The following is a 14,083-nucleotide window of genomic DNA, read 5'->3' as shown; positions in this document are numbered from 1 at the left end:
GGAATCAAGATTGCTAGTAATTCTAACATATGTAATCCTCTCTATCTAGGAACTTTACATATTTGATTGCCTGTTGCATAAAATAACAATGACTTCTCAGTATTCTGATCAGAGACAATCCTGACCTCATTACCTTAAATCTGGAACTATAACAGCACATGCCTGATGCACTGAAAGAAAACACACATTGCATGCAAATCTTAAGTGGCATCAATAGAAAATTCAGAAGGATGCCAAATGTACTGTCTAGTTATTTCTGGGGAGAGTAGTATTCTCAGTAAATGATCTGCAACCAGTCAGCAGCAATTCAAAGACTCTCCCAAGTGAATATGGCCTTACAAATGCCTTCAGTGTTTCAACTACAGGAAAATCAAGAGTAGCATGCAAAAATCTAACAGGATTTGATCATAGCTTTATGTCTTCCCTTGTAGTCACATACATTTCTTCAGTGGTTGTTTGAAGTGAAACATGAGAATTGCCAGATTCTGTGGCCAGCTACCTTTTCTTCTAAAGCTGTACTAATGAATTTCTGTCCGAGACTGTTAATGTTAATATATCAAACAATGAAATTTGCTTCCCATTTCCTGCACAGTTTTCAGTGCTTCAATAGCCTTTTTGAGATACAATGATCAGAAAAATACACAATATTTCAAATGAAGCTGAATCATAGGTCAATTTAAGACCATTAACTATACTAGCAGTTTTGTTTTCATTTGTTTTACTGATAAGCCTTAGCACAAAATTTGCCCTTTTCACACACAGTCAACACTTTCAGCATATATTCAACAGAACCCTGAGATCGGTTTCTTGGGGTGTCACCACCACTTCAGATCCCAGCAGCATATCATGATCCTAAATCCTAATAAGCGCACATTCCCAGATATTTAACCAGGTGATTTTACAGGAAATGGGGGGTGGGGGATTATCAATTGATTTTACTAACCACAGAAATATTGAAACACATCCAATTAGATTTTGACAAGTTAATATTCTACCCCAATATATTTCTTAATCAATACCTAGGTATTTATTCCTGAGGAAGGCAAGTATTCAATCTCCATTGATGAGAGATTTTATCTTCCACATCCCATGTCATGACCACAGGAGAGTGATCTGTGCATACACCATGAGTTGAATACTAGCCTTTTAAGCCTTAAGAATAAATAGATTAAAAGACACAAAATAAATCTATTCTAAAATATGGCAGTAAGTCAGATTTAACTTCAAGGTAAAAAAATCCCTCATGCATCTAATAATGAATGCTCATACAGAGATCTCAAAATAGTTTTTGTAGGGGTTTAACTTTTAGATGTCCTATCCAGCTTTGGACACATTACTCCATTAAAGTCCCCTTTGAAGATAATATGACCATTTGCAATATTAGGCATCTTTCCATCAAAGTCCTGTAAAATTTGGCATGGGATTGATGTGGACCGTTGAAGCAACTAAATGTCTATTTTTCTCTCCTTAGAAGGATTTTTTAATTATTAATTATTTAATCTCATGACCGAAATTAATTTCAAGAACAACTCTCTGATTTCAATCAATTTGAAGAACAGCTATAAAGATCGCCATACTACTTTAAAAGTTATATAGGTGGCCTAATAAGTGGTCCCTATTTACATATAGTCCAACTACTTTTATTTGCCATGTATTGATGTTTCAGAGGGTAGCTATGCTGCTCTCAAGATTCTGCTGGATTCTAGGGACATGAAAAGGTATATACTCTTTTAAATAGGAAACACATTTTAAAAATTTAGATTTGAGTCCAGAAGCATGTTACAGAATGGCAAGATATTCAGGCTTTAAATAGCTTCATCTGATATCTGATGAAGGGAGCATGCATATCTTACAAAAGGAACCTTGATTCAAATCTAGATGCTTTATAGATTCCTATTACAAAAGGATATATACCTACCTTTTCATGTCTAGTAAGTCTAGTATTCCCTCTTGTTCAGTGAATTAAGACCTTCTGTATTTAACAACATAATCTTACAAGATCTCAGAATTTATTCTCAAGTTCCATTGCAGGACAGAAAAGTGAGAAAATAGCTTATTAGAACTATTTTGTTGTGAGGCAAAAACTCGGCAGGATGGGAGAAGCTCTGTAAGGAGTCCAGTCACTCTTTGGCCTTTGGAACTGTTTTAAATAATACCCATATATAAATGTTTAATTTTAAAGGAATATGTCAGGTGTATCTGAATTTTCTTTTTAAAAACAATATACTTTGTCTTTTTAAAATTAAATAAAAATGTGAATTATATTTCCAGGTGATGTGATTCTGTCTGACATGAAAAAATCGCATTCCAGCTTTCTTATCAGTATTCCCTTGGTGTATCAGAAACGTTAGATAGATCAGAATTCAGCCCACTGAGTCAGGATGTGCTGACTTTTAAAAAATCATCGTATGACTCCTAAGAATAATGTAGTGGATGAGGGAAGTGAATAGTCAACTCTATGTGTATTAGGTTTCTTAAGTTTCTACAGTCTCACCTCTCAGGGCCAACTTTATACACTGTATAAAGTATGAATTTTCATTTGCTCACTGAAGGGCTAGATGGCAAACACTATAATGTGTAGAAAAGAACTGAGTGTCTGAAAAGAAAGAGCCTGGCAAATGAAAGTCAAAGTTAATTGGGGGGGGGGGGGGCTGGCCATTTGTTTACTCCACTGTTTTCAAATGCATGGCTCTCTCTCCACTTGATTATAATACATGTAGTATCCAAACATATCTTTCTGGAAAAGTGTACCCTTTTGAGTGTGAGTAAGCTCTTACAAGTCATCATATATACGAAAACACCCAAGGCATTCCTGATGTTCGTCAACACCCTAGCCAAATTCAAGTGATCAATTCTAGATGTCATTGTGCAGAGAAAACACACTCTGTGTAGAAAGACTAGACACAAGATTTGGCTGTATTTAGTATGAGTCATTGAGTACTTGAGTGTCTTTTGGTCTTTTCAATAATAGTTTTCAGTGCTTGTTATTTCTTGGCTCAAAGTATATAGCACTGGTGGAAGAGACTAGGAAAAGAACAAAAGACAGTATCATTGCCCAGCCAAGTCTCAGCAATATTGAGAACTCCTCAGAGGAGGAAGGGGCCAGCATAGCCAGACAGAGGCAGTAGAAGCTGACAATTAAAAACATGCCACAAGTAACAGCCAAGATGTCTTCATAGAGTCACCTTCACCCTGCAGCTCTGATCCAGCAAATGAAAGCCAGCTAGACACCAACTGCCTGCTGAAAGTGATGATGAGTTGCTGCAAAATTGAGTCTGAGCAGCTGGCATCTGTAAACCGCTCCTGTGGAGTGGTATTAATAAAGCGCTAAGAGGTAAAGGGGAGGAGAGAGAGCGGGCTGAGTCCATGATAAAAACTCGGAGGGCCCAATCAGGAGCCGTGAAGCATCCTCCAAGTGTCACTCAAGGGCCAAGCGGCCAATAGGGAACCCATTGGCTGGTTGGCCTGTTCTTGGCTGGGCCAGCCGGGGAGTCGCCATGCCGAGGAAGCTGCCTTCCCCGTGGGTAAATCCTCCAGCCGGCTTACCATCACCCTCGGGAAAGGAGCAGGGAGGCCGCGTCTTGCGGCCTCAGTGTGGTGGGGTGCCCATCCTTCCACGGGCCCCTCATCTGCCCATTTTTATAAATGGGCTTTCCCCCTAGTTTAACTATAATACCTCTTGAAAGATACTGCGGGGGTGTGGATGCAAAGTTAGCTATAAACTGACACTGCCTTGCTTGAATCCCGAAAGCCTTGACTCCTTGGACTGAACTTGCTGTGCTTGCCTGACATCTGGAATCCTGAATCCTGGACTGAAACAACTTTGTATCTTGTCTTCTCCCTTGGCTTTGGTTATCTGAAAGAACCAGGCTGCTGATATCTGATACCAATACCTCACCAGACCATTACAAACAGCTTGGGTAGCTTTCCAAAAGTGGCCACATTAGAAAAGAAGACTCATTCTATATCACAAACTCCAGTTGGCCATAAAAAGTGAAACTATAGAAAATTTGACCTCTGTCAAACAGCAATATCAACACTTCTCATATGAGTGCTCTGCATAACTGCTCACAAAATTTGTACTTTGGCTGTGCCATACCATCTCACATATTACACTGCATTATAGCAAGTCTACACATTCTTATGTAAATAAGCCACTTCTTTCTAAATGGATGTTCTTTGTCACCTACATAATATGTTGTATGGATGTTCTCATGACTTTCCTGCACAGTTTAGAAAATTTTTGCTCTAACCAATAGCCTATTTAATAATTTCTAGTGTTCTCTCTGTAATAAAGGAAAACAGCAGACAGGCCATCAAGTCCTTTATTTAAAAAGGTGGAGCTACAGACAGTTTTAAGTTTGCTTTACCCAGAATTTTTTCATCTAGAAATGGAGTGTATTCTTACAGAAGACGGATATTTTACAACTCTTTAAAAAACATTATTTCCAGTCTTGGTATACACAATTCAACTATGGTAATGGTTCTGTCTGTACTATATCGGAATGTCTTGGAGCTAAGATATGAACCTCTATATTCTTGCTCTTTTAACCTGCAAAATCCTATAGTTGTTGTTTCTAAAATTTCTATTTTAAATACCACATCAGCATTCACAATATTTTTGAAATACAGACAATGGAAAAATGTGCAGGTCCATATAATCTCTTCATCAAAGTAATACTTAAAATGAGTCAAAAAGAAAATGAGCAGCAAAACAACAGCAGTACCTTGTGACGTAATCGTATAAGGGGCTGGTAAGGTTTAAAGTTGAATCCTTCATTTGCTGGCCATCCCTGCACCCCCAGTGTAATGCATCCCACAAAGGAAGCAAGTGCCCACCATGTAAACATCCTTCCAAGATCCGTGCCTAAAGGAGAAAAAAATAAAAAGTAGTGTGAGCATAAAAAGCAGCATTTTTTTTGTAAAAAGCAGATAACTTGGATTTGTTTGTAGACTTGAGCATGCATTGACAAATCAACAGTCCAATTCAGCTATCACTAAAAATATTGAGTCCATTCCACTAAGTGAGGAATGTTGCATTGGAAGAAAACCCCTTCTATTAGGAGATGGATTCAGCAGTTTTCATCCTTCTTTCAGAAAATGCAAATGTGCTTCCAAGGGAAAGATACTGGGGGAAAGGGAGAATTTCTCATTCAAAATTTAAGCTGACCAATGCCCTTCAGTAATAATATCATGTTCACTATATGGTCCAGTCACTAACATCACAGAATGAGGAAGCAAGAAGCCATAAAATGGTGCAGCCAGAGCTGGGTTGTGAATTAGGGGCATGCATTTAAATGTCCTTAATTTTTACACTAGTTCATTTGCTTGATAAATTCTGCTTCTTTTTTTTTCTTATTTTATTTATTAAAGGTAAAGGTATCCCCAGTGCGAGCACCGAGTCATGTCTGACCCTTGGGGTGACGTCCTCTAGCATTTTCATGGCAGACTCAATATGGGGTGGTTTGCCAGTGCCTTCCCCAGTCATTACCGTTTACTCCCCAGCAAGCTGTGTACTCATTTTACCAACCTCGGAAGGATGGAAGGCTGAGTCAACCTTGAGCCAGCTGCTGGGATCGAACTGCCAGCTTCATGGGCAGAGCTTCAGACAGCATGTCGGCTGCCTTACCACCCTGTGCCACAAGAGGCTCTATTTTCTTTATTACATTTGTTTATTGTTTCTAGTGACCTTAATAGAAAACTGTCTTTGTCCTCTCTCCTATTCAATTGCAACAAAAGGACTGAGAATCCTGTAGTAACAATTTCACAAATTTCTGGCAAGAGAAGCATCCTTATTGTGTAGGTAATTATAATTCCCACAAACAGGGGAAATGGAGAGGGTATTTGTATATGTTAAGAAACAGGTCATGGCATACATAATAATATATAAATACTATAGAGAAATCATACATCTGCCTGTCCATTGACATGTCCAGGAAAATGGAGATAAACCCATCTATTCCAGAAAGCACTTTCAAACAAATTAGAATGTATTACTAAGAGGCCCAAGGCTCTAAGAGGCTCTAGATTAAATTTCGTCCCACTATACTATGGCTTTTAAAGCATATGCTATTTTTCCCCCAACACCAGAATGAGCTAGACTATGAGAAGGAGACTTTAAAAACCCAGCAAACAGAGAAGTCGCATACCATGCAAACATTTTGGTTTTTATATGCTGGCATACTAGCAGGCGTGCTGAAGAGCAGAAAGGTAAATCCCAGCACAGTAGCAGAGCATTTAGAGTACCAAGATGGAAGAACAAGGACAAATTCATGTTTCCTATTAGGATTTTGCATTCAATTAAATTAGCTTATCCAATGGTTATAAAAGAGAGAAGGTGGTCCCCTCTGACATCCAGAAAGGCTACATCAGGCATCAAGGGATCTGCATGCGGAAAAGCCATGTGGTAGGTATGAGGTTGCAGTAAGGAAGTATATGACAGGGAGTGAGAAATCTGGCTTGATACACAATTACTACATCAAACTGGGCTATATACTTAAATTTTGCTTCTGATTCCCTTACATGCCCACCAGCACATATCACAAGCTACATATCATGGTAAAAAAAATAATCAATTCAACACATAGAACAGCCTAGAGCTTGTGATGTGATGATGGAGTAAAATGTTGAATTTAGATGTGATGAGACATGGATTCTAATTCTTATTTGATCACAGATTTTCTGGATAGACTTAAGTAAGCCCCATCTACTCATCTGTACAAGGGTCATATAACTGACCCGACTCACTGAGTTGTTCTGAAAACAGATGATATCATTACTGTGACAGCTTTGCATGTTAAAGAAATTCAACAGAAATGAACAAAAAAGCATAGCAGAACAGATTTGCTGGCACAGGATGCTAATGTAGTTCTCTGGGTGTAAGCCACTTGATGCATAACTTTAAGATCAAGGAGTAAAATGGATTTTACAGGCCACTGGATAGCTTGTTTTCCTGAATGTCAAAAATAAAATTTCATTTCAGCTAATGATATTTAGCTAGCGTGTTTCATCTTGAGAAATAATTGAAAAAGCGTGACAGGGAAGATATTTTTGAACTTAAAGTTCACCTACAGCTTCTTTTTTGTATGGTGTTTATATAAAGAACACAGAAAACACAGCATGATATAACCTGAGAATAATTTGTCTGACAAAAGTTTTCAAGTAACTTCTTTTAATTAAAAGGTACTTTAATGTACTATACAGCTATGCACATAAACAGCTATGCATAAATAATTAGCAGCTTCTTATAACAAAATACTGGAAATCAAGCAAGTGTTTTTAAAAAATTCTATCTAGGGATGGCATAGACTGGGAAAATGCAATTTGGTTTGTTTCATGACATGCCCAGTTTGCATATAAGAACCAACTCCTCCTCCTCCTCCTCCTCCTCCTCCTCCTCCTCCTCCTCCTCCTTCTTCTTCTTCTTCTCCATGACTCCATTCATTTTGTATGGAATGGGAGGGGGGAGGCACTATGAACTGGAATACTTTAAGGAGAAAATTTAAGCCAACCGCCAACTAGTTATGTATTGAAAAAGAGTAGGGAAAAAATAATTTGAAGTGCTTCTAATGTAGTAGTTTTCCTTACTGCACTTGCCATTGGAGGTTTCTCAACACCAGTATTTTAAAAAAGGGTAGGAGACACAGTCTGAAAGCAAACCAAACCATCTACCCCCAGTCCTCCAAGAGGCTATGATATTATCTACAGGATTCTTTGGAATATGGACCAAACTTTCCTTACTGTTCTCTTCTTAACATTTTGAAACTATATGTGGCTCTGCTTGTTCCAGCTTTAGCTAGCCCTTTAAAGATTTTCAGAGGACATGTAAAAAGAGGACAGATAAATGTCAAGGATTTCTCACATTTGGAGCTGAGCGAATATAAAGATCCTGAATTGGAGAAAGCTCTGTCCCGATATTTAATGTGGTACCTTGTCTTCTCCTATAAGATGCATCAAATCAAATGTGCTCTTTGTCAATGCCAATGTTATGACATAGACCAGTGCAATCTTCTGCAGTTACTTTAAACCCCATGGGTTTACACTGGATGGGATAGGTTTTCATTGTTAGACACTCAAAAAAGAAAGCTTTACAACTTCACAAAGACTTCAGACCTTCCACTGAGAGTCATGATTTTCTATGTGACAGTTGCATTTCAGATAACTTTAATTTTAAAAAAATTGTTGAGAGGTTCATCTAGAAAAACAGAACACTGGGACACAGCTTTGGGAAAGCTGAAAACTTCTGTCCAAGTATATTTTTCACACAGTCTTGTGGTTTCTTATAGTGACTTCCTGAAGATTGTCAGCATAAATATCCTGAACTCTGGCAGAATGCCATCTTTTGTGCATTGTCCTGTTTCTAAATCATATTTGACATATTACACAATTAAGGCAGATTCCGTGAAATGTGATTTCAGACAGTCTGAGCTATAATAATCAATAACTGCCTTGTTTCTCGCTACTTTAGAATGACACAGAAATAGATATAAAGCCAAGAATGCAATTTGCATAAGTTTTCTTTTTTTTTAAATTCTATTTAAGTTTAACTCATTTTCCTATCAGTTCATTTTAAATAATTTATCTTTGCCACACTCCCATAAGAATGGAAAATATCAAATGCATTTAACAGGAAAAAATAGTAAAGAACAGCATGTTTTAGTCACACTCAAAATATTCCAGAGCTCTGTAACCACAGAGCTGGGAATGTAATCAACTTCTCCTGTATTGACCATTACAGATAGAATCTCTGGTCTATTCAGAATAAGTGCCTTTATCTTAAGCCCAAACACCACACTATTTTAAAATGTTTTAGTACAAGTTTTCTAATTTGCAATATGTCTTTTCCCTGAAGAGGAACCTCAAATATATAAGAAGCAATAATGGCTATTTGTTAATTATATTTATTTTTTAAAATTATTTCCTTCATCCACATCTCACACCCCTTCCAATGGGAACTCAAAGCAGCTACTCAAAACAACTTACATCATTCTGCTCTGTTTTATTTTATCTTCACAGTGATCCTGTGAGAAATTAGGCTGAGATTGAGTGACCCAGCAAGCTTCCAGGAATTCACATCAGGGATCTCCAGTCCTTGTCTGACCACTACACCATGAAGGCTACCATCTTCTCACAAGCATTTACAAAAGTGTCCCCCCCCCCCCCAATTTCATTTTCACAAACTGCCAGTTCGCTTATAGACACCTACTCAACTTCACGGTCAACTCAAACAACATGGTTCTATTTAGCTAAAATGCAGCCCTTTGAGCCCAAGGGATATGAACAGGGACTCATGGACAGCATTCACTATTAGAGAAAGCATTCTGATGTACCTACTGAGCCACACGTGGCTTTATCTAGAAAGATTACGTTTCTAAACTTATAATCTTTCCCTTCTGATTTGGAAAAGATCCATAAGTCTGAATGCATTTGTTATTGTATGTTGCTTGATATTGGTATATCCCAGCAATTATGCAAATTCATCCTCCTTTTCTATAGCAATTCTGCTTATGAATTACAGTCCCTGAGGAATGTAAATGTACTGTGAATCATTCACAAATCAGCTAGGTGTCAACAGGGCAGCAGGAAGCATTGCTCTTCTCTGTATTGCTCTGCTCCACATGCAGCAACCACACCTCAGGGCTACTCCTATTTCTGGCTAGCACATTGGATCTACTTAAGATGCAACTGTCGACTAATTAGTGCCTCCATGGATATGTACGTATTTTATTTTACACAATTGGCACCCTGTCATTTTGCCCTTACAAGGGTGACAAGTTGGCTAACTAAAATGTACCCAACAAAATTATATTTAAAAACTATTAAAATAACTCCAAAATCTTTAAAAGAGTTTTTTTTAAAGAGCTAAAATAAATACAAAACAAAACCATTAAAAACATTGGGCAGGAAGGAGTGATCACTGAAGGAAAGGCAAATGAAAGAAAAAAAAATCTTCCAGAAAATGGCAACATAAGAGGACAGACAAATCATTTATTTATTTGTTTGTTTATATACCACCCTTAAGAGCCTCTTGTGGCGCAGAGTGGTAAGGCAGCCGTCTGAAAGCTTTGCCCATAAGGCTGGGAGTTCAATCCCAGCAGCCGGCTCAAGGTTGACTCAGCCTTCCATCCTTCCGAGGTCGGTAAAATGAGTACCCAGCTTGCTGGGGGGTAAACGGTCATGACTGGGGAAGGCACTGGCAAACCACCCCGTATTGAGTCTGCCATGAAAACGCTGGAGGGCGTCACCCCAAGGGTCAGACATGACTCGGTGCTTGCACAGGGGATACCTTTACCTTTACCTATACCACCCTTTCCGAAGGCTCAGGGCGGTTTACATAGAACGTATGAACCATACATGAAACAATCTACATTAATATCCATACAATAATATTAATAAAAGTGGTTGTAACAGTATAACAATATAATATAGTACAACAATGCAACAGTGCAATAGCACAACAGGTCCAGAGCGCTCTGGTGGAGTTCTGGGAGGGGGGGAGCAGAGGCCCTTCATTCGCTGTTGGTTATGCCTGATCTCAACCAAATGCCTGGTGGAAGAGCTCCTTTTTGCAGGCCCTGTGGAGCTGTTTAAGCTCCGTCAGGGCCCTGATCTCCTCTGGGAGCTCATTCCACCAGGTGGGGGCCAGGACAGAGAATGCTCTGGCCCTGGTTGAGGCCAGGCGGACTTTTTTAGGGGAAGGGACCATTAGCCGGTTGGTGGCGGTGGAGTGCAGAGCTCTTTTGGGGGCATAGGCAGGGAGGCGGTCCCTCAAGTACATTGGGCCCTGACCGTGTATGGCCTTGAAAGTAGTTACCAGAACCTTTAGTCTGATCCGGAATTCAATTGGCAGCCACAGCAGTTGATGGAGAATGGGCCAGATGTGGGACCTCCATGGTGTTGCTGCGAGGATCCTGGCTGCTGCGTTTTGGACCAGCTGTAGTTTCTGGGTCAAGGCTAAGGGCAGGCCTGCGTAGAGCGAGTTACAGAAGACCAGTCTAGAGGTGACCATTGCATGGATCACTGTGGCTAAGTGTTCTGGGGCCAGGTAGGCACTAGTCATTTGGCTTGGCAGAGATGGTAGAATGCTAGCTGCGCTACCTTTGTGATCTGGCTTTCATTGTAAGGGAAGAGTCCAGAATCATGCCTAGGTTCCTGGCGGAGTGAGCCATAGAGAGCTGTACACCATCCAGGACATGGAGGTGCGCTTTGTCACATGGGCCCTTCCTACCCAGCCACAGGACCTCCGTCTTTGAAGGATTGAGCTTCAGGCGACTCTGCTTCAGCCATCTTGTCACTGCTTCCAGGCAGCTGGCTAATGCTTCTGCGGGGGAGTCAGGGTGGCCATCCATCAGGAGGAAGAGCTGGGTGTCATCGGCATATTAATGAAAACCCAGCCCAAACTTCCGTACCAGTTGTGAGAGAGGGCGCATAAAGATGTTGAATAGGATAGGAGAGAGGACTGCTCCTTGTGGAACTCTGCAAGTAAGTTGGTCTGATGTTTTCTCTCTTATTGCAACCCTCTGTCCACGATCCCGGAGGAAGGAGATCAGCCATTAGAGGGCTGTCCGTCGTATTCTGGCATTGATTACTATTTCATATTATTGCATACTATTTCATATAGTAATTACTATGACTATGACTATGACTATGACTATGACTATTACTATTTATTGAATTTTTAGCCTGCCACTCCCGCGAAGGCTTGTGGCGGATAACAATATCCATAAAACCCCCAATAAAATTCCTCTAAAACAATTAAAAAATCCAATCAATAAAACACAACAGTCTATACATAAACCACCAAGATGCTCTGCGGTGAAGAAGCAGCCAAATCCTATGCAATAATGGACCCAGGGGTGGACAGAGGGGTTGATCTTTACTCTTTAATCCACCAATAGTAGCCCAATGGGGGGGGTCTAGTTCTTCCTCAGAGCGCTGGTCTCAACCATAAACCTGGAAGAAGAGCTCCGTCTCGCAGGCCCTGCGAGATACAGAAAGCTCCCGCAGGGCCCATAGGCCTAGGGAGTGGGTTTCAGAGCCATGATGCCATAACTGGGAAGGCCCTATGCTGGGTTTCCACCCACTTAATCCCAGAAGGTAGGTGCACCAAAAACAGGGCCTCAGTGGTCATGTATGTTTATAAAGGAGTAGGTGGTCCTTCAGATATGGGTCACATAAACAATTGTTAGTATAGCGAATTGTACTGTTCCTTCTTAATTACAGTCTACATTAGTGAACAGAAGATACTAGTTTCATACTTTGGTTCCTCCAACAAGCTCAGGACAAGATACATGCCCTTCCCCATTGTATCCACACAATCACCCTGAAGGACCATTGAAGTGAGTGGCCCAAGGTTGGCAGACTGGGAATTCAGTTTTCCAAGATACTAGTGTAGTATTTTAACCACTACATTAAATTGACTCTTCATTACTTTCTGAATTAGAAGTACATACTTTTCCACTAAGGTAAAGGAATAGAATATTTATTACCCCTCTTTCATCTGTAACAGGGGGAGCTGTTATAATATTTTTCTAAGGGCTAAGTGGGTGGAGAGTGGGCATGGTCTGTCAGAGGTAGGGCCCAATTGGGATGCCCCACCTCAGACAGGTTACACCCACTCAGTACTTTGGCCCAATCATTGGGCCAAAGTTCTGACAGCGCCCGCCCACCAAGCCCAGCCAAGGGCAATCTGGAGACATGGCTGCCAGTCTGCCCTTGACCACTGCAGGGAATGGAGGTCAGTATGACTGCCAAAGGGGATGAGAACAGAGGCTTGGACAGGCGGTACCAGCCCTTTTTACCTCAAGGCTGCCCTAACTGCCATGTCCAACTGTAACTTCCTTCTCTTTGCCTCAGAACACTGACAGAGCTGGCAGGAGGCTGGTGAGTGCACTCTTCCACCCAACCTTCAGGCCCACTGCGAGGAGCCTCTGACAGATCCTGACTGAGGGGAGGGAGGTATTTATGAGAGCAATGCAGGGGGTTTCTGAGGGTATGGGGGTGGGCATTCCTTTTGAGGGGGGGGAGAGCTTTCCCCTTAAAAATCTCTGGAGTCACTGAAATATAAACAAACGTCACTATGATGGATCACCATACACTTCCCCTTTTGTAGAACTGGTATTTACCATCTCCCTTTCAATTGGATCTCATTTGTCCTTCAAATTATGGCCCAGGAATACTCACATGATGTTGGATAGTGACAATGTGAAGATGCTCTGGAGCTTTATCATTAGATTTGGATATTGTTTTCCCTCACTCTGTTTGACTTGATGAAGTTATTAACAGACTAGCATCTTTGCAATCCATAGCCTTGGCACAGCTGGAACTCAGTGTTATTGGACTCTGTGAGTTGGAATTCCAGGCTAAGGCTGTCAGGTACTGTTTTGAGCACTGAACACTTTATATGAAGGACAATCCTAGGCCTCTAGTAATAGAAACCAGATCAGGTAATCTGAAACGCCAAAATCAAGAGGATTTTGTTTTGGAGGCTCATGTCTAAAACCTCTTTACACAGTTTCAAGGCATGAGAATCTTTGGCTCCTGACCTCTTAGGCTGACAGTTATGTAATCATCAGTTATCCAGTAACCAATATGTATTCTTCAAATATAGTGAAGAAATGTACCATGTGTGCAAAAGATAGAAGTTGAATGACAGTAACTTTAGAAAATGAGCCAGGACAGTCACAGTCTACCACTCCATTTTAAAAACGGCATACATTTTAGTCTCAAACGAAAGTAAAAAAGCCATTAGAATTTTTTTATCTGACCTTCAAGGGTTTTCTCCTCAATACTGATCCAAGAGAAAGGAAAATTATTACACACATGCACTTCTGACTTCATTGCCTGTTACCTTGATGAGCACTTTAAATGTAAATTGAAGAGCATTCCAGTTAGGACAGAGTCTATCTAAAATTCCCAGAGGTGTGGTTTCTACAGCTCCTATTTGTTGCTGTAAGAAACATATATCATATTTTGTCAAAGTCATATAAAGTGTTTTTTAAATTTATTGCATAATTTGATTGCCGGAATGATTATTTCTGCCTTAAAAGGCAATTGAAAGGGAGCTTAGCTCTTCCTAAAACAA

At 40.2% G+C, this 14,083-nt stretch overlaps 1 protein-coding gene across 3 annotated transcripts in view; it reads right to left on the bottom strand.

Annotated features, from left to right (window-relative positions):
* Positions 1 to 14,083, bottom strand: part of FSTL5 (follistatin like 5) — a 437,209-nt gene that overhangs the window by 386,714 nt on the left and 36,412 nt on the right. For all 3 annotated transcript variants that reach the window (XM_077299983.1, XM_077299982.1, XM_077299984.1), the window contains exon 2: positions 4,728 to 4,867. In XM_077299983.1, coding sequence (XP_077156098.1) covers positions 4,728 to 4,850 — 123 coding nt within the window. In that variant the 5' untranslated portion in view covers positions 4,851 to 4,867. The remainder of the gene's footprint in view (positions 1 to 4,727; positions 4,868 to 14,083) is intronic.

Source organism: Paroedura picta, chromosome 10, assembly GCF_049243985.1.
Source record: "Paroedura picta isolate Pp20150507F chromosome 10, Ppicta_v3.0, whole genome shotgun sequence".
Lineage (NCBI taxonomy): Eukaryota > Metazoa > Chordata > Lepidosauria > Squamata > Gekkonidae > Paroedura > Paroedura picta.
Note: the sequence above shows the minus strand (reverse complement) of the source record. Positions and strands in the feature narration are given on the sequence as shown.